Below are 22,100 nucleotides of genomic sequence, written 5' to 3'. Positions count from 1 at the left end.
TCTGCCATTTCCTTGTTTCCCATTATTAGTTCCCCAGTCTCATCCTTTACTTTAGCTACTCTCTTCCTTTTTATATACTTGTAGACGACTGAAGACCAGGCACTGCTATACGGGCCTAATTGCCTACGGCACAATGTTGGCCGCAGGCTCGGCGCTGGGTAGCGCCCTTGGTGGTAGGTGGTCTGAGGCCTGGTCGGGGGCAGGCATTGGCCCACCGGGGTTCAGGGTGGGAGGGGGGGGGGTCACAGCCATGGAACTCACCACGTGTTAGAGGTGGAGAGGAGGCCAGGTCACCAGTGGGGAAGGAGAGTCTCAGTTGTCGCTGAGGGAGGAGGGGAGGCCAGTCGCCGACTTGGGGTGGGTGGGGGTGAAGAACCGGTCGTTGTTGAGGAGGAGGTCGTCTGTCGTCACAGGAGGTCCAGCCATTGTCAAGGAGGCCCAGACTCTGTCATGGAGGAGAGGCCCATCTGCTGCCGCTGGAGGTGTTCCGATTGCCGCTGGGGGGGGGGGGGGGGGGGTGGAGGCCCGATCAACAGTCCCAGGGCGCCAGAGGTCACCGATGGGTGATGTGTGGGAAGCCTGAGGTGGGCCTGAATGGCCCGAACTCGTGGGACTTGCAGGGTTGGGACTAGGGCAAGGGTTTGGGTTTATGTGCTTAGGCCCCCTATTAGGGTCTATTTGGTTAGGGGAGGTTTAGACTGCAAGGAAGGCAGGGGGGTGGGGGTTGAAAGTTGCCAAGAGCTGATGGGAGTTGTTTGGAGTGGGGGAGCTCCCTAGGAACCTATCACCCCGGTGGCGAGCAGTGGCTCCAGTGCAGCCTTCGGCCGCCTGAGGAAAAAAAAAAAGTGTGTTTGAAGACCAGGCCCTCAAAACTGCCACCAAGCTCATGGTCTACAGGGCTGTAGTAATACCTGCCCCCCAGTATAGCTCAGAGACATGGACCATGGACACCAGACACCTCAAGTTGCTGGAGAAATATCACCAATGATGTCTCCGCAAGATCCTACAAATTCCCTGGGAGGACAGGTGCACCAACATCCGCGTCCTCATCCAGGCTAACATCCCCAGCATTGAAGCACTGACCACACTTGATCAGCTCCGCTTGGCAGACCACATAGTTTGCATGCCAGACACAAGACTCCCAAAACAAATGCTCTACTCGGAGCTCCTTCATGGCAAACGAGCCAAAGGTGGGCAGCGGAAATGCTACAAGGGCACCCTCAAAGCCTTCCTGATAAAGTGCAATATCCCCACTGACACCTGGGAGTCCCTGGCCCAAGACCGCCCTAAGTGGAGGAAGTGCATCTCGAGTCTCAACGCCAATAGCATACAGAAATCAAGCGCAGACAGCGGAAAGAGCGTGCGGAAACCAGTTCTACCCACCCCTTCCCTCAACGACTAGCTATCCCACCTGTGACAGGGTCTGTGGCTCTCATATTGGACTGTTCAGCCACCAAAGAACTCACTTCAGGAATGGAAGCAAGTCTTCCTCGATTCTGAGGGACTGCCTATGATGATGATATACTTGTCGAAGCTTTTACTGTCTATTTTTATATTTCTTCAAGTTTAATCTATTTTCATCCTGTTATTTTTTTTTTAAGTTATCCTTTGCTGGTTTCTAAAATTTTCCCAATTGCCTGGCCTATCACTAATCTTCACAACATTGTATGCCTTTTCTTTCCATTCGATGCCATCCTTAACTCCCTTCGCCAGCTGGAGATGGTTCATCTTTCTTAGAGTCTTTCTTTTTCAATGGAATATATCTGTTGAGAATTATGAAATATCCCCTTAAATGTCTGCCACTGATTAAAAGGTAAGACGGTAGATAATCTATTTTCCCAGTCCACTTTAGCTAACTGTCTTCATACCTTTGTAATTGCCTTTATTTAGGTTTAAGACACTAGTTTCAGACACAAGTTTCTCGTCCTTAAACTGAATGCAAAATTCTATCATGTTATGATCACTCTTCCCTAAAGGATCCTTTACGAAAAGATCCATTAATTAATCGCATCTCATTACACATTAGCAGATCTAAAATAGCCTGTTCCCTGGTTGGTTCCACAAAGTATTGTTCTAAGTAACTGTCCCGAATATACATTATGAACTCGTCCTCAAAGCTACCTTTGCTAATTGGATTTGTCCAAATCAATAAGATTAAAGTCGCCCACGATTATTGCAGTACCTCTCTTACAAGCCCCTATTATTTCTTGATTTATACTCTGTCCTACAGTGTAGCTACTGTTAAGGGACCTACAGACTACTCCCACCAGTGACTATTTTCCCTTGAAATTTCTTATCTCCACCCAAAAGGATTCTACATCTTGATCTTCCGAGCCAAGATCATTTCTCACTACTGTACTGATCTCATCCTTTATTGAGAGTTACCCCACCTCCTTTTCCTTTCTGCCCATCATTCCGAAATGTCAAGTATCCCATAATATTCAGTTCCCAGCCTTGGTCACCTTGAAATCACGTCTTTATAATGGCGATCAGATCATACTAATTTATTTCTATTTGTGTCATCAATTCATCTATCTTGTTATGAATGCTGCGTGCATTCAGATGAAGAGCCTTTAATTTTGTCTTTTACCATTTCCCCTTACTTTGACACTATTTGCTGGTGCATTCTTATGTTTGTACGCTCTGTCCCTTCCTGTCACACTCTGGTTATCATTACCCATATTGCTACCCTGCACTATTGCCTTGTCCTTTCTCTTTAATTTTCTAAATTTCCCCTCACTTGAAACATTAACAGTTCCCTCTACTCTGGTACTGTCTTCCTCCCTTTTAAATCTATTGTCATTACCCCCTCTTCAAAAAACACACCCTTGACCCCTCTTGTCCTTGCAAACTACTGCCCCATCTCCAACCTTTCTTCTCTCCAGAACTTGCCGCCTCTCAAATCCGTGCCAATCCTTCCCGCGACTCTGTTTGAATCTCTCCAATCAGGTTTCCACTCTGCCACAGCACTGAAACGATCCTCATTAAAGTTATAAATAACATCCAATAGGACGGTGCTCATGGTGCATTATTCCTCCTCATCCTTCGCGACCTGCCTGCACATCCTGTGACACGGTTGACTACACCATCCTCTTCCAATCTCTCGTCTCCATCGACCAGTTGGGTGGGACAGCAATGGCTTCCCTACCCGCTCCAGCATTGTTACCTCTGGAATTGCCCAAGGATCTATCTTTGGCTCCTTCCTATTTCTCATCTACTTGCTGACCCTCGGTGACATAATACAAAAACATGTCAGATTCCACACATACACAAATGACACCTAGCTCTACTTCACCACTAGCTCTCTCGACCCCTCCACCTCCTCTGACGTCACACTGCTCGTCAGACATCCAGTATTGGATAAGTAGAAATGTCCTCCAATTAAATATTGGGAAGATCGAAGCCACTGCCTTCAGTCCCTGCCACAAGCTCCCTTCCCTAGCCCCAACTCCATTCTCCTCCATGTGTCTGTTTGGGGCTGAACTGGACTGCTTGCAATCTTGTCATCCTATGTGACCGAGCTGAACTTCCGACCCCACATCCTCTCCATCACCAGGACCACCTACTTCCACCTCCATAAAAGGAGAGAGAGAGAGAGAGAGAGAGAGAGAGAGAGAGCGAGAGATAGAGAGAAATGGCACAAGGATTCTCCATATTCACTGCATTCTTTCAGCAGGATGTGTTTCCCAACAAGAAACTTGCATGCCCAGACTCCCTGAAAGAGTAGCAGCAGAGATAGCATTCAAAAGTAGTCTTCGGAATAATTACTGCATAATCTGAGTCGCAATCCGGTATAACCCGGCGCGCAGTTCGCAGTATAACTGAATAAAAAGACAAAATTGTATCCAAGTGTTTTCAGAACATTTATAAAAGGTGCAGTGTATAGAAGACTCTGCGATAGGTACAGGGGAAAGTCTTAATTTTGTGTTAAAGTTTTAATTGACAACTGGACTTGTATAATCTTTGAAAATACTGTTGCTGCTGTCACCATCTGTGCCTTTGCCAATTCCTCAAAGCAACGGTTGAGTTTGCGGTTATGCCTTTAATGCACTGCAGCTCTTTTCTACTCCCCACAAAATCCTTTCTTGGGGAAAAAATTATCCTGCTAATAACCCAATTATCTTTCATCCCTCTATTCCTGAAGGTACTAACTCTTTGCTGGGATCTGTTCTCATGAGCGCCACTCCCCCTTGCCGAAGTAGCCTTTACCAACAGGCAAGCCTAGACACGGAGTATTGGAGGGTTTTGTACCCATAGAAATTTACAACACTGAAGGAGGCTATTTCGGCCAATCGTGTCGGCACCGGCCAACAAAGAGCTATCCAGCCTAATCCCACTTTCCAGCTCTTGGTACGTAGTCCTGTAGGTTACGGCACTTCAAGTGCACATCCAAGTACCTTTTAAATGTGGCGAGGGTTTTCACTCTACCACCCTTTCAGGCAGCGAGCTCCAGACCCCCACCCGCCACCCTCTGGGCAAAGACATTTCCCCTCAAATCCCCTCTAAACCGTCTACCAATTACCCCAAATCTATGCCCCCCCACCCCCCGATTGTTGACCCCTCTTGTTCAGGGAAATGGGTACATCCCATCCACTCTATCCAGGCTCCCCATAATCCTACACAACTCAACAAGTTCTCCCTCAGCTTCCTCTGCCCCAAAGAAAACAAATACAGCCTATCCAATCTTTCCTCACAGCTAATATTCTCCAATCCAGGTAACATCCTCGTAAGTCTGCTCTGCACCCTCTCCAGTGCAATCACATCCTTCCTGTAATGCAGTGACCAGAACCACATGCAGTACTCCAGCTGTGGTCCAACTGGTGTTCCACACAGTTTAAGCATAACCTCCCTGCTCTTGTTCTCTATGCCTCGACTAATAAAGGAAAGTATTCCGTATGCCTTCATAACCACCCGATCCACCTGGCCAGCTACCTTCAGGGATCTGTGGACCTGCACTCCAAGGTCCCTTTGTTCCTTCACACTTTTCAGTGCCCTACCATTTAATGTGTATTCCCTTGCCTTGTTAGCCCTCTCCAAATGCATTACCTCACACTTCTCCAGATTGAATTCCATTTGCCACTGTTCTGCCCACCTGACCAGTTCATTGATATCTTCCTGCAATCTACAGCTTACTTCATTATCAACCACAGTGCCGATTTTAGTATCATCTGCAAACTTCTTAATCATACCCCCTACATTCAAGTCTAAATTATTGATATATATCACAAAAAGCAAGGGACCTAATACTGAGTCCTGCGGACCATCACTGGAAACAGCCTTCCAATCACAAAAACACCCATCAACCATTACCCTTTGTTTCCTGCCTCAGCCAATTTTGGATCCAACTTGCCACTTTTCCCTGGATCCCATGGGCTTTTACATTTGTGACCAGTCTGCCATGTAGGAACTTACCAAAAGCTCCTAAAATGCATATACACTGCATCAAACGCACTACCCTCATCGACCCTCCATGTTACTTCCTCGAAAAATTCAATCAAGTTAGTCAGACATGACCCTCCCATAACAAATCCATGCTGACTGTCCTTGATTAATCCATGTCTTTCTAAATGTAGATTTATCCTGTGCCTCAGAATTTTTCCGAATAATTTTCCCACCACCGACTGGCCTGTAATTTTTAAACAAAGGTATCAAGTTAGCAGTCCTCCAGTACCACCTGTAGCCAGAGAGGATTGGAAAATGATGGTAGAGCCTCTACTATTTCATCTTTTGCTTCTCAACAGCCTGGGAAACATTTCATCCAGGAGGTAGCATAGCCAAATTGATCATGTCCTCACCTACATTAACACAACAGGCATAGCAGCAGTGGTCACGAATAGCAAATCAAAAGCCCCTTCTCCGTCCAAATCCTGGCTTGGACCAGCTAACACAACAGACCAGCGAACACAATTAGATTTTATTCTTTCACATCAGGCCATTGGGCCATGTAGCACCCGCAGATTAGACAATGGGGACCCTGCTTCCAAGCCTTCACCAAAGCAACTTTTGAGACCGCTGTTTGGAAGCAAACAACAGCACACTGGGATATGACTTACTGTGGGATCTTCCCTCTCCTGAGAGGAGGCATCTACAACTTCCCACAGCAGTGGTACGGAGAATGAATATTCAGTAGCATTATAATGGTATTTATCCTATTATACTTAAATACACCACCACACCCTTTTTAATAAAAAAAGTTAATTCCAGATAAACATCCTCAAGAATGTACATAAATGCATGTTGCAGCACCAAATGCAAATCCACAGAGCCTCCCTGCCCTCTGGACCTCATTAACATTACAGCAAGAAGATATCTTATTACCAATGAACATCTGTACCTGTGCTGGTTAGTTATATAACATTTATTTTCTACACCTGTGACCTTGAATTAACATTTCATTCGCTAACAGCTGAGAGGGCTAGACTGCAGATGAAGTGGGGTAATCCAGGGCAACTTCCAATGATTATTACAATGTTCTTACCTTCTCGTGTATCTCCTGAGTAGACTGTGCATCACAGAACGCCACTGTTGCAACATCTTTCAGGACTGGCATCTCCACAGTGCAATCCCGGCCATCCAACAGCGCCACTAAGGGACGCGGGTGCATTGGGCCATTTAAAATGGGAGGACGAATGCCTGGAAACACATAGAATATGGGTCAATTATTCCACCAGCCTGTGAGAATAGTCGGTCTCCATGTAGTTGATTTACTGGTGAACCCAGCAGCATCCTTGCTCCCCTTGTCTGAATCATTCTCAATGCTTGTTTCACTTTTGAAAATAGGCTTTCAAGTGTCAATTTGACTCAGTAATAGAATTTACGCCTCAGAGTAAAAAAGGCCAGATGTTCAAGCCACACGCCAGGAACTGCGGCACACAATCTTGGCCAACACTCCAGTGCAGTACTGAGGGGAGTGTTGCACTGTTGGAGGTGCCACCGTCTGGGTGAGACGTTGAACCAGGGCCCCATCTGCCCTCAGTTGTATGTAAAAGATCCCATGACACTATTCGAAGAGCAAGGCAGTTCTCCCTGGTGTCCTGGCCAGTGTTTATCCCTCAACCAACCTCACGATTCAGTCATGATCCCATTGTGTTTGTGGGAGCTTGCTGTGCGCAAACTGGCTGCTGTGTTTCCTACATTACAACAGTCAATACAATTCCAAAAGTACTTAATTGGCTCCAAAGAGCTTTAGGATGTCCCAAGGTAGTGAAAGGCTGCATATAAATGCAAGTCTTTCTTTTAATATATTTTAACGTCATGTGATACTCAATTTATTCCCTCAAAGGAATTCCACCATTACTACCCCCAGTGACAGACCAGTAACCACCAGAATGTTGTATAGCTTAAAATGCTCTTCCCAGATGCTAAGCACCTGTGGGCCTATGCATCAGACCATCCTACCTTACTTTGCATCTTCCTGAAACTCAATACTTCCTGCTAACAGTAATCAGGATCATTAATATTGCGAATACTGGGAAGGATCCGGATTGATCCCCAGGGACATACACTACCCAACTATAAGTGCTACCATCAATAACTAATTGGGTGTTTTAAATCCCAACTAGTTTTTAACACAGTGAGCTGATTCAGTCTCAATTAGCGAAGGGAAAGGAAAGATTTTCTCATGAGCCACTTGTAACCTCATCGAGACAGCGAGGGAGCAACGCTTACTTTAAGCTGCACAGCGCTCTGCAGGTCCTGCGCAGTCGGTGAGCTGGCTTTTAAATTGAGTAAACCACACATGCGCAGAATTTTGCATGGGTCACACAACCGAAAAAAAAATTAAAGGGAACATTGCAATGGGGCACCTGTAATTGGCAGAGACCCACAAAAGGTGAATGCAGTGAGAGTGTGCCAGTATCGCACAGGTGGTCAGAGATTGGCCTTCACATCTGAAAATGGCATATAGATGGATGGGGTACTTTACACATGCCATTCTTCTGGCTTAATCCTGATAGTTTGCAGTAAATGGAATCTTTATTCTGGCAGAGTGCTAAAAATAGATGCCTGCATATTTACCACTGCTACAATTATTGATTCCACTCGGGCACCCCCATACACATCGCCACCCGCCCAGGGAGCCACGTCTTTACCTCCCAAAGTAAAACAGCTTTATTAAAAAATCATCTTTGTGCTAGCAAGTCAAAAAAAATGAAAGCTACAGAAATCTGAAGCCCGTAAATGGACGGGGACTTGACAGTTTTGAAAACCTATGCTCTAGGTCATTGCAAATCAAGAACAAATGCCAAGGTTGGCAGGAATTTAGTTGCACTACAACCCCGATAGTTCCTGCAGTCTAAAAATAGATGTTTATCATTCAGACAGCAGACAATAAGGTTCAATACAATGCCCATGGCAACAAGGCAGATTTTACAAAAACAGAAGCACCGAGTCTGGATGCTTAACCAGTTAGAGGTCAGAATTAAATGTTACCATCCAAATCAAACCTTTTGCTCACTATTAAAATTCAAAACAGAAGGCAAATTATGGAAAGAAAATATGACATCTTCACAACAACTTGTATTTATATAACAACTTGCCTTTAACGTCGTAAAACATCCCAAGGCGCTTCACAAGAGCATCAAACAAAATTTGACATCGAGCCACATAAGGAGATATTAGGGCAGATGGAGATAGGTTTTAGAGAGTCTTAAAAGGAGGAAAGAAAGCAAGAGACACAGAGGTTTAGGGCGGGAATTTCTGAGCTTGGAGCCCAGGCAACTAAAGACACAGCCTCCAATGGTGGATCAATTAAAATTGGGGATGCACAAGAGGCCAGAATTGGAGGAGCGCAGAGATCTTGGAGGGTTGTAGAAATTCATACTGCATTCTTCAGTGGCTCTGCTGGTTAAGACAGAGAATATTTGAATCACTCAGAACAGAAGGTCCCAGGATCAATACCTGATCTCAGTTGGGTTAGTGGTAGAGGTGTTACAATTGACCTCAGTGACTTTGGGCTGAGTGATAGAAACCAGCCACGGTCCACCTTCGGACTGCGATTTGCTAAAAAAATGCATGCCCATCTATGCCGCAGTAAACGAATCAGTCTGCTACTCCAAAATGACAATAATACCCTAAGGTACCCTACAGCTCAGCTAAACTGAACCTCAGGACTGCTACATGAAGGAATTTTAAAACATTTAAAAAACCTCAATTACTCATCCTGTTGAACCACACACAGTAACAAAAATGCCACAGCTCAACAAAAGCTGTCTACAATGCATTTTTATTTCACTTTTTAGTAAAAATGGAGTCCGATGAAATCCTAAGTTCTCAGATCGGATTGGTAAACATCAGGACTTAAAGTTGTAAAGTATGAGGCTAGGAGAGTACAAACTGGGTTTATATATCCTTGAGTTTGAGTGGTGATCTAATCAAGGTGTTTAAAATGACAAAAGGATTAGATTAGATGTAGAGAATCTAGAAAGAGATCATAATCTTAAAATTAGAGCTAGAACATTTAAGTGTGAAATGGAGTGGATACAAGATCAGCTGCGGTATAACACTCGAGGGGTTGAAGTTCCGATGTAACACAGACTTGTCACATTGCATGCACCCACCCACTAAAATGATTGAAGCTGCTGTTGTGGCAACCAGGTTAGAATCCTGTCTCTGCCTCAGAACCCTTCCTAAGCTAGCTCTCCTCAGATTGAGTCCATCAGCCTCTCGCCACTCCTAGAATTTTACAGCACAGAAGAAAGACTTGCATTTATATAGCGCCTTTCATGACCATCAGACGTCTCAAAACGTTTTACAGCCAATGAAGTACTTTTGAAGTGTAGTCACTGTTGTAATGTGGGAAGGAGGCCATTCAGCTCGTTCCAGTTCTTTGAAAGAGCTATTTAATTAGTCCCACACCCTTCCCTTTTCCCCATAATCCTGCAAATATGTCCTTCTGAGTCCTTTGGTTATCCACCCTTATCCCAGTGGAAACAGTTTCTTTCTATCTATTCACAACATTTATATTAAATCTCCCCATGACCTTCTCTGCTAGAGAGAGAGAGAACAATCCCAGCTTCTCTGGGCTCGCCACATAACTGAAGTCCCTCATCCCTGGTACCATTCTGGTAAACCCTCTCTGCAACTTCACCAATGCCTCGACATCCTTCCTAGAGCGTTGTGCCAGAACTGGACACAATACTCCAACTGAGCCCTAGCCTGCAATTTATAAAGATTTAGCATAACGTCTTTGCTTCTGTGCTCTATAAAGCCAAAGACCTCGTATGTTTCTTTTCACTGCCATATCAACGTCTCCTGCCACCTTCAAGCTCCAAGCTCAGCTTTTGAACCACGCCACGAGTCTTGTACACCAATTTTATCTTAGGACATATAGAGCTCAGAGCTAGAGAAAGAAAAATCAGTGAAGCTTGGAGCAGATGGCCAAAGCAGGAGGAAATGGAGAGAGTGTCGAAAGCACAAGGCTTTGGAAGGAAAGACTGGGAGGGCAGGGGGCGGTGACAGGATCGGAACAGAGTGAGAGAGACCCAGAAAAAGTGAGAGTTAGAGAGATATATTAAAAAAAGAACTGGGCAGGGGCCTTGGGGGGAATCTTGGATAGAATGCCAGTGAATGTCAGCAAGCAAAGGATATGTGTTTGGAGACACACTGGACGAGCTGTGTGACCAGTTTCTGCAGCAGGCTCCACCCCATCGGCTTAGCTACCTGCTGTTGAGTGAGCAGAGGCACAAGGCCAGGGTTCACCGCAATAGCCGAAAGTTTACTTATGGCCGGTGCCGAAAGCACTGTGACACACAGTGCGTCTGTGTCCCCAAAATATACACCGGTCACATCTACTGCCAAATTTCCTACCAACAGTTCCCCATCATGTGCCAATATCTGCAGTCTGATGGAGACGGTAAAAGTGAGGAATGCAAGTGTCAGACTGAAGCAATGTGGGAGGAAAATGCTGAATCGGACAGCATGAGGCAGCAACATTATCAGTAGAGATAGTCAGCAATACTGGGGATAGATGGAAGTTACTGAGCCTGGAAGTTTGAGGGATCAGTAGAAATATAGTTAGTAACACAGGATGCTTTAGCAATCTTGCTATTTCACTGTTTAAATAAAATAAATAAAAAGTAAACTGATAAAAGCCAAATTTGTATTAATGTGTCATTCTGTTCAACAGTATGATTTTTTTTAAAAAAGGGTGTGTCGATCGCTGGATGCAATGTGGACCATTCCTCCAGCTGTAGAGTGTTTCTGCCTTCGAACTGCAGGCATGGAAAAAGGGAAAACAAACAAAAGAAAAGTGTCTCTCTCAGGACCGTCAGTAGAGCTACTTCCGCTACGGACTGACTGAAGACTCTTCCGACCTACAATCCAGTGTGGTGCTAATGAAACATTTGTTCGCAGACAGAGCCAAGCCTCCAGAGTGCCATATTTTACCTGAGGCAAACAGTTTCACAAATAAACTATTACCAGCTGCGTCATTTACTCCTTGCAACAAAAAGGATTTTGCTGTGATTGATGGAAACACATGGAAGCAATGTACGGTTTGAAAATCTCAGTCACTATATAGCAACACAACTCACTCTCTCAAACAGTTGTGTGGTTTATCTTCTCTCAAACCCACCCCCCAAAGATCAAAAAAGGGCCACTTTCCTCTTCATTTTCCGTAATTGGAAGTTTTACTTCACTAAAATGATTTCATTTTCTCCTGAGTGCGACGATTCTTACCGTCAGCCATGGTTCAGTGGGTAGCATTCTTGCCTGAGTCAGAAGGTCGTGGGTTCAAATCCCACTCCAGACTTGGGCTCAAAAATCTAGCTGACACTCCAGTGCAGTACTGAGTGCTGCACTGTTGGAAGTGCCGTCTTGCAGATGAGATGTTAAACCGAGGCCCCGTCTACTCTCAGGTGGACACAAAAGATCCCATGGCACTATTTCGAAGATGAGCAGGAGTTATCCCCAGCAAGTATTTATCCCTCAATCAATGTAACAAAAACAGATTTTATCATAATCACATTTCTATTTGTGGGAGCTTGATGTGTGCAATTGGCTGCCGTGTTTTCTACAACAGGGACTACACTTAAGTACTTCATTGGCTGTAAAGCGTTTTGGGACGTCCTGAGGTCGTGAAATGCTCGATATAAATGCAAGTCTTTCTTTCAGAGTACAGACATCATGGAGGAGGCCATTTTCTTTTTAACCCTTTGGCAGCGATTGAGGGAGCAGCAACATGTAGAGGTCACGAAGTCTCACTAAAGCAAAGTACATGCCAGGGCCGATTCAGTTTAGAATTTGAGAAAGCAGGCAGCCAAAAAAACTCTAAAAAAAAGGTTTTAAAAAAATCTCAAAAAAAAAGATCTCAAAAGTGCTGGAGGAGATCCTGACAACAACAGCAGTTCACTCACTCCAGATACCAGTGCACAGTGCCACCACACTACTCCTGGTACCAGTGCGCAGTGCAACCACACTGCACCCGGTACCAGTACACGCTGCACTGACAGCATGGAGGCCCCGACCTGCGTGAGAACATCATCAGCAAGTTGGGGGTCATAAAAGGAGCAGTGTGGAGGCCTCGGGGAGCAGCGGAGACACACTACTCCAGGGAGCAGCGCGAGCTAGTGCAGGAGTGCGATGGCAACGAAGTGACAAGTCATCAAGGTCCAGGTTGGTAATTGGAGAATGGGCAGATACAGCAGGAGTGGCAAGAGACTGTGGAGAGATGTGATCGGGGCCCAGGAGAGGTGAGAGTTTGGGGCCGGGGCAGCACGGGCCAGCCCACATTGCGATAAGTGTGCGCACTAGGTCCGTGCAGCAGAGCAGGTCTCCAGTCGTCCTGGTTAACCCTTGCCACTGGACCAAGACTTAGCTCTGCCAAGCCTGTGTGGTGGCTGGTGTGGAACAGCCATCACACATTAAAAAAATCCACGCACAGGCATCTTCCATTCTTCAGAATGTAGTTCAAATCCTTCATAGAAACACCTGTGAACTCATCCTTTCTTGGCATAGAAGGAAGTCATCCTTGTTTCGAGGGACCTCCTATGAGTGCACTGAACAGTGCCCACAATCATATGAGTGCACTGGGCAGTACACCACTTCACAACAATCTCCGGTGTTTTGCTGTTTTATTAAATAGAACTCTGCCCAGGTTTACACAACTAGCTGAAGCTGCAGTGCTCTGGAATTTATTGGATTCAATAAGTTGTGGGCTGGCTCCATCAAGATTGTCAATTAGTTAATTAATGACTGACACCCCTAGGTTACACTAAGTTCAGAGGCACGGGATGTTGTGTGGATGGAAGGAGTAAGTTACAAAAGGGACACAGACTAAAGCAAGTGGGCAAAACTATGGCAGATGGAGTTCAATGTGGGAAAGTGAAGTCCACTAACTGCTAATGCACAGGTACAATAAGTAATCACAAAAGGTTAATGGAATGTTGTTATTCATCTCAAGAGAGCTGCAATTCAAAGTGAGGAAGTGATGCTTTGCTTGTAGAGCCTTGGTCATACTCCATCTTGTACTGCGCTCAGTTTTGGGCACCAAACTTCAGGCCTTAGAGGGTGTGCAGCTCAGATTCACCAGAATGATAGCAGGGCTTAAAGGATTAAAAATATGAGGACAGGTTGCATGAAGTTGGTGAACATTCCCTAGCGCTTTGAAGGTTATGGGATGATCTAATCGAGGTGTTTATAATGTTTAAGGGATTTGATAGGATAGATACAGAATAACTATTTTCTGGGGAAATCCAGTACAAGGGGACACAACCATTGTGCCACACGGGTGCGCAATTTAAAAGGAACACTGGATACACCCTGAAAATTTGAACTAGGCCATTTAGGAGTGAAATCAGGAAGCACTTTTTCCCCATACAAAAAGGACAGTGGAAATCTGAAATTCTCCATCGAAAGGCTGTGGATGCAGTCAATTGAAATTTTCAAGGCTGTGATTGATAGATTTGTTTGGTAAGGTATGGGGGGACAAAAAAGTAGGTAAATGGAATTGCGTTACAGATCAGCCACGACGTGAATGAAAGTTGCAACAGGCCTGAAAGGCTGAGTGGTCTACTCCTGTTCTTATATCTGGCTTACATATCCTCTGGCCTCTCAAGTTGTTCAGTTGTAAATGCATTTCAAGGGAGCGGCCCACCATCTTCTCGGGGCAACTAGTGGAGGAGCACTACGCACATTCCCAAGGACAAACAAAAGTCTGTGTCGGTCCGCAATGCTGTCTCTACACGGTTGAGCTACAGGCTTTCCCGACTTGACAAAGAGCAGCCTGCGCACGACAAGTATTGCCTTCGAACGCACAGCCCGCAGTGCAAGATGAAGCCAAAGGACGAGTTGGCAGAACATTAGCCTCCTCTCCCCCACAGGTCGAAGCAAGAGTCATCGGCGCAGACATCTTGGTGTTCCAGCAACCTCGACAGGGTTAAGCAAACTGGGAAAGATGCCAGGAGAAAATACTGCTCAGACATAGGCCTGTCCTTGTTTTCACTGGCACACTTGAGTCCAGCTCCAAAGGGGTTAAGCTGAACTGAAATCTCACTGCAGACAGGAAACCACAAATGTAATCAGGAGCTCACACAACATTCAAACAGGCCTCTGCATTGTTAAGTAAACAGAGCTCTCCCAGACTACCCCAAGCAGCACAGATTCCTATTTTTTCCCACCACCCCCTTCCCCCTCCTTCGTTAGACAGTATTCAAAAGCTGCGATAATGAACAAGCCTCTCATTCACAAACCCTGCCACTCCAACAGATCAACATAGGAAAAGGAAGGGGGGTTGGGGGGTGGGGTAAGGAATCTGTTCAGCCAGTGTTGTTAAATTAAGCGGCTGCCCCTTTCATTGTTCCTAGTTGTTTTTGCTGCAGCATTTGAAAGCTACGTGCCTACACCTAATTGCACGATGAAAAGTTTTTTTTTTTAAAAAACGCCCTTTTTTTTTTGCATAAAAAGATCAGCATTTCAACTTTCCAGGGATTAAATTTGGTGACGTAACAAGCTAAGGGGAGGCAAACCGCATGTCCTTTCCAACTCACCAAGATTTTAAGGGGCTTTTTAAAAAAAAAGCACTGGTGTTTTACGTGATTTATAGGGAGTGTGCGAATGGATTCTTGCAGTCAAACAATTTAAATGCAGTTCAGAAGAAACAAACTACAACACAAAGCTGCACTTACAAGACAAAGAATAAACAATTAAATTTGAGGTTCAGTGCTTTTCTGAGCAAAGTAAGCCAAAAAGCAGACAGTCCACAAAATATTGACTTTTTTGGCATATTAATAACGTGAAAATACCAAAATGGCACCAAGAAGCAGTTCAAGAAACCTGTAGATAATTCCTTAAAATTAGCTCATATTTATTATGGAATCATCTCCAATAGTGCAAGAGACAGACAGAAACTTTTAGATCAATTAAACTCTATTCTGTATAGTCTACATTTATGAACCTCTACCCCCCACCCCCCGATTCATTGCTGTGGCACTGATCCACATGAAATCACACTCTAATACCTCCCCCAAGCAGTCAACTCTTCCATGTGCAAGTGAATATCAACAAGCTATTTGACTGTGGAAGTCAACCAAGTTAATACCCCTCACTTCATGTCCATGCAGATGCACTTAGCAGCAGGTTATCAATGGACAGGGATCACGAGGTGGAACACAGGCTAGTTTCCTCCTTACCTTCTAACCCAGGCATACTGAGGTAATCCTTGAAGCTACCCCAGCTCACTGACCAACTTTGGCTCCTAGTCCCAGAACGCCTTGATTTTAAAATTTGCATTGTGTTCAAATCTGTCCATGGCCTCAGCCCTCCCATCTCTATACTTCTCCAGCCCTACAACCCTCCAAGAACTCTGTGTTCCTCTTTGTCTTGACTCCAACTTCCTTTACCCCACTATTGGTGGCTATGCATTCAGCTTCTAGGCATAAGCTCTAGAATGCCCTCCTTAAAACTCTCCGCTGCTCTCCTGCTTCAAGACCCCCCCATAAAACCTAAATCTTTGATCAAGCTTTTCATCATCTCTCCAAATATCTCCTTCTTAGTCTTAATTTTTGTCATATTATGCTCCCATGAGGTGCTTTGGAACATTTTGCTACTTTAAAAAGGTGCTATATAAATGCAAGTTTGTTATTGATACAACACCAGTCATCTTCTGATTTAAACAGAGAATAGACTGGTAGCTATTCTGATTCTACCTTTAGGAATGTGTAGTTCCAATCGATAGCACGTGCCAAAGCTCGACGTGAACAGAAAAGACTCTGTAGATATGTTCAGGAATGATCCATCAATAGACCTTTTAACGTGGCTTGACAGCAAATTCTATTGCTCGGCTAAATATCCACAAGAGGATGCATCAAGGCGACTTCCTCGATGCTTGGATTTGGGCATCCAAAAAACACCTGCAAATCACCTCTTCATTTTCCAGTGAGAACTGAAAATCTTAATTATAAAAAGTGGCGAGAAGGAAATAGTTTTGCTCAGATCATTCCCACAGAAATAATTCCTACCAAGTGCCCACCCTTCCATCTGCTCCTCCCTCCTGCACTAAATAGGTCATTTATATAAAGCACAAATCAATGCCGATATGGCAGGCTCAGGTTAAAATGGAATCTCAGAGGTACATGCCCACCATGGCTCAAGACACTGGAGTGACAGACGTAGAATTAAAAGACTTGGATTTATATAGCACCTTTCACGACCACCGGACAGCTCAAAGCACTTTACAGATAATTAAGTACTTTTTTTTTTTGAGTGTAGTCACTGTTGTAATGTGGGAAACTCAGCAGCCAATTTGCGCACAAGGAAGCTCCCACAAACAGCAATATAACAATAACCAGATAATCTGTTTATGTTCCTTGAGGGATAAATATTGGCCAGGACACCGGGGATATCTCCCTACTCCTCTTCGAAAGAGTGCCATGGAATCTTTTACGTCCACTTCAGAGAGCAGACGGAGCCTCGGTTTAATGTCTCATCCGAAAGATGGCACCTCCGACAGTGCAGCGCTCCTTCAGTACTGCACGGGAGTGTCAGCCTATATCTTTGTGCTCAAGTCCCCGGAGTGACAGAGGTGAGAGTGCTACCCACTGAGCCACAGCTGACACACAGGCTGGTTCGACAGTGGGCAATGAACAGGAGGCAGTGAGTTGCAGAGGATAATTGATTGGGGTGCTAGTTTGGAACAGTGAAGGACAAGACTCATTAAATTGAGTAATTCTGATGTCAGGTTGCAGGAGACGAGCTCAAGCTATTTAACGTCAGTGAAATATTGAATTTGAACTTTAAACTCCTTGCCAAAAAATTATAATAAATATGTACTGAATAAATATAACACATCGATTGCCTGTCTCACTCAGCAAGGTCACAGAAACTGCCGATGTTAGAAACAGAACTTTAAGCACTTGTGCAATAGTCTCCTTCAGAGGATAAGCTTGTGTCTCATTGAAGCTTTACTTTGAATCAAATTCAATTGGATCAGAGCTGGGAAGGAGTGACTGGACAAGGTAGACTGAACTTTATGAATTTAACCTTGCAAATAATGACTTTGTAAGGAATCCATTCTTCACCACACCCTACTCAGCACAAAATATGCCAAAGTTTAAAATCATGCTGGAAACTCAAGTATTTACAAAGTACAAGTCTGTTTCAAACTTAATTTTATTAATAATGGTGCATGTGAACATCCCTTAACTACTCGAACTGGCCAGGCTTCCTCTCCTGATATATGCCCTTAGATCCAGCACTGAGCCATCAAAGGCCCAACAGCAGTATGGAAGCAATACCTAAAACTATGTACTGCACAAAAAATTATTCCAGAGAGCAATGTAAAACTGTGAGGATTATAAACCAACAAGTGAGAATTATAAACCAAACTTCACTGTCACTGCTGACGTTACCTGAACCCTCCCGATTAGATTCCAGCCTATAACTCATTCCCAGTATCCATTATTCTATATATAAACCATCTGAACCACTATCAGATTCCAGCCTGAAGCTCTCTCTCGCTGTCTCCCATCCCCCGATGGAATGTGCATGTGGATGCTAGGTTAGGGAAGGACAAGACTTGGCTGCAATACCCTCATCATCATGAGAGGAACAGCCTTAGTTATCAGCTGGAAAGACCACATCCCCAGAGAGGTACTTATATGGAGACTTAACTCAAAATACTACAGCGGTAATAAAGCATAGAAAGCTGAAACTTGCCGGCCATTCCTTCAGAACAAAAGGGAACCGGTTTCAGAGCTATTATTCTGGGAACCAAAACATGGAAGCAGAATGTAGGTCTTCAATTAAGCACAACAGTCAACTTGTACAGAACACTGAAACTCTCAGAAGAATGACCACCACGGATGAATAAAGTAGGACATGGGCGCACCATCAATATTTGAGCGACGATCAGGTTATTTGGAGCTCAAACACAAAGTGCAGCCAGTGGTAACTCAAGTCAAGAGGTGGTCAACAAGCCTCATTATGTTCCTTGGCCATTATATCCAAGGATATGATAGCACTAGTCCAGAACATATTTCCGAAAACAATAAACCATGACCCAGATCTTACCACAACTAACACATAGCCCTGCTCCCTTTACCCGAGAGTGTAGCATGCAAAAAGGAACATTAAACCAAATGTTTAATTCTCAATATCTCCAGCTACATTCAAGACATAATGGAGAGCAAATAAAAATGAAGGGGTAATCTGGACAGAAATATACTGCAGTTTTTAACCTCCTACAGATCAAAAGGCCTGTTTATCATGTGTTTATCCCACTTGGTCAATTTATCAAGGCTACCTTTCTTCAGTGGTCCAGGTGTTATCCAGTGGTCCCTGCAGCTTGCTTTAACATTGCCACACCATTACTAAACAGCTTTTAAGACTGCCATGCCCCTTCTGTATTTCACTCTCAGACCAGCTGAGAAGCCAGCAATCTGCAACATGGGTCAAACAATGTGCTGCCGCAGTGATTTATACTGGCAGGCTGTTGTGCTGTGTGATGAAGCTGCAGCGATGCTGGGTTTTATTCCATTCAACAAACTGGAGCGCCTGAGCCCAGGGGATTTGGCAAGGTGAGCAACAGATGCGAGTTGGTCATCAGATTCCTGATTTTTCCTCCATTTGCCAACTTAACTAGCACACCATTCATGTTGCCGTGCACCAGTAAATGTCATTTGCAGTGCTCCTTTGGATCGCTGACAGTCAGTTTGGACGTTATAAACAGGACGAGGGTCCTCAAGATTCAGTCACCATTTGTAGGCAGGCCCCCAGGAACGTGTCAACATTCACAGACATTCTCAACACACAAACGCTTGAACACCACAGGAAGAGAATACAGGTTATGACAGCTCCTTCAATCATCTTCTTTCGTTTTCTTAACCAACGCTGGCTGGGGTATGGTTCATGGGCATTGGCGGCCCAGTGCCTTGCACAAATAATCATTCCTTTTTGGTGAAGCTAGACCAAATCCGTCTCCTAATCAATTGTAGAGGGTGCTGCAGCTGAACAGGTCCTCATCCAATATTCATATATGGAGTTTCCAACAGGGATCATCAGATACCAAATTAGCAGTAGGAGTCCAGGACACAGAGGCCAGTTGCATCACCCCAAGCGGGCACAGCTGACTGAGCGCAGGCCAGGAATCAAACCCGTGCCCTGCTGGTCTAAAAGGCACCGCTCCACACCAGGCCTTCAGGGCAGTTAAAAACCACTTTGTCATTCTGTTGCTGCTTAAAATATTCTTGCTCAGTGAGCACTCAGGGAGGCCTCTCCTGGTGGGTAAATGAATCATCATGTGTGGTAGTTCTGAGCCAGACAGAGCTGAAAGGGGCCCAGTTTTGATTCTCAATCTGTGCTTACTCAGCAGAGGCAGTAGTAGGGGCACTAGAACTGGCAGAGTCATCTTGGGGAAAGTATGGAGGGAAAAGGAGAGAAAGAAAAATCAGCAAGGGACAGTTTTCTTAATTACTACCCAGTGAGCTATAGGTTAAATACAGGAGCAGGGGTCGGCTGTCGTACTTCCTACTGTTGAATAGTCTGCCAACACGTCCTGCTGACGCACACAGGAGAGTAATCGCTTCAGCACAGTATAGAGAACTCAAAACAACTATGAAACTATCTCAGCATGATGGAACTCCAGATAATCAGTATTAAACGATACCGATTGGGAGGGGTTAGAGCCAGATAGTGTGAGGAAGCTGGAATAGTAGAGAAAATCAGAAATACAGGCTGTTGGTTGGAAGGAGTTACTGAGCTAGACAGTGAGGGAGAGAGTGTGTTGAATCGTTCATCCATCATCTTTAGAAATTAGAATATTGCTATTTTATTTTGTGTTAATGTTTCATCTCTCGTTATATAAATTGAAAAATATAGTCATAAAAGTAAAGAAACTGAAAAAAAATTGCAAACATTAGAAGTTAATCCTAATTCTTCACCTCCTGATGGCATTGAGCGCCTCTGGGAAATGACTCCCTGGGCACAGCCCCCTTCCAAAACCCCTATCCATTATTAGTTAGCCTCGAGTGAGCATAAACAAATCACTCAAAACCCACGGTGGCCGAGCCCAATCTGATCCTCACAGGCGCTTTCACAGGAACGGTAGCATAGTGGTTTGTTACTGGACAAGTAATCCAGAGGCCTGAACTAATAATCCGGAGACAAGAGCTCAAATCCCACCACGGCAGCTGGGGAATTTAAATCTGGAATAAAGCGCTAGCATCAGTAATGGTGACCAAGTAACTATCGGATTGTCGTAAAAACCCATCTGGTTCACCAATATCCTTTAATGAAGGAAATCTGTCGTCCTTACCTGCTCTGGCTTATAAGTGACTCCAGACCCACAGCAATGTGGTTGATTCTTAACTGCCCTCTGAAATGGCCTAGCAAGACTCGCAAGGGTAATTAGGGTTGGCAATAAATGCTGGCCTTACTAGAGTTGTCCACATCGTGTGTGAGTGCATTTTTTAAAAAGCGGGGACCTCGGATGGCTGTCAGGAGTGGCTGATTTTTCCCATCCCTAACCTGGGGGTACAGAAGCTAATTTTGCCACCCTTACGGTTTGATTTCTGAAAGGAGTACTGAATACTTTCTCTGCAAGAGCCGAGATGAATCAATATATGTAATATCTCTGGAACCTAATCCCGCTGAATCAACTGAACAGGTATCCTACTCGGGAAAATATAATTGGCAACCCAATAATTACAATTTGGCTCCTGAGGAAACCACCCACATTACCTTCTGGCACTTGTGCAAACTGACTACTTACTTGCAAACAAGGAAAATTAGGTTCAGAACAGGAACTGAATTGTCAGGGTAAAGATTCAATGTTAAAATATTGACAAGAGATGTAGAAAAGTGACTCAATGGCCAACATTTGGCATTACGTATAATGATAACCAGCAGCTAATACAGAGCACAGCTTAGTTTGGATATCGACTGCCTGGTGGGTGAGTAGCAAATAATGGCAGGCAGCATAGGAAGAGTCAGTGAGGAAGGCCACACAGTAATTCTGGAGAATAACTAGCATTGTCAGTAATCCCAGGCCCAAGTGCATATCCCCAAGAGATCGTCAGATCATATCTTCAGACTCTTCCCCGCCACAAGGCTAGACATGCCATGGCATTATTATTGGTCAATAGTATTAAAAGCATCTCCAAGAGAGGACTGTCCTACAGGCAAAAGTCACATGCATACCAGCTCACTGCTAACGATTGGAGGTGACCAGGTAGTTGACAAAACAGGTGAGGACCCTGATTATAGGTAAAAGCCATTTCTAAGCAGTTTAACACAGGTTCAGACATTTTCTATTTGATACAATGCACATCTTCCTTCAGCAACCCTTCCAATATTCCAGTCCTGCAACACTGTAAACCTTCAGGCCCAATATCAATTCCACCTTTCACTTACATTATTCACTACACTACTAGAAGTATTGGGAACATCAAAAAGATATTGGCCCAAACACCTTACTGGGAAGATTTAAAAATCTATATATATATTTGAAGTAAAACTGGCTCAGTTGGTGGCATCTTTGCATCGGAGTCAGAAGTCCCACACCACAGACTCTAGCACAAAAATCTAGGCTGACACTGCCTCAGTGCTGCGCTGTCGGAGGTGCAGTCTTTCGGATGAGACGTTAACTAAGGCCTCGTCTGCTCTCTCAG

General features: G+C 44.6%; 1 protein-coding gene across 8 annotated transcripts in view; it reads right to left on the bottom strand.

The window, feature by feature from the left end:
• The window catches only part of LOC139263044 (C-terminal-binding protein 1-like), a 109,920-nt gene that overhangs the window by 28,083 nt on the left and 59,737 nt on the right, over positions 1 to 22,100 (bottom strand). For all 8 annotated transcript variants that reach the window (XM_070878548.1, XM_070878546.1, XM_070878552.1 and 5 more), the window contains one exon: positions 6,479 to 6,633. In XM_070878548.1, coding sequence (XP_070734649.1) covers positions 6,479 to 6,633 — 155 coding nt within the window. The remainder of the gene's footprint in view (positions 1 to 6,478; positions 6,634 to 22,100) is intronic.

The sequence above is a fragment of the Pristiophorus japonicus genome, chromosome 4 (assembly GCF_044704955.1).
Source record: "Pristiophorus japonicus isolate sPriJap1 chromosome 4, sPriJap1.hap1, whole genome shotgun sequence".
Lineage (NCBI taxonomy): Eukaryota > Metazoa > Chordata > Chondrichthyes > Pristiophoridae > Pristiophorus > Pristiophorus japonicus.
This window is presented reverse-complemented; position numbering and strand designations above follow the sequence as displayed.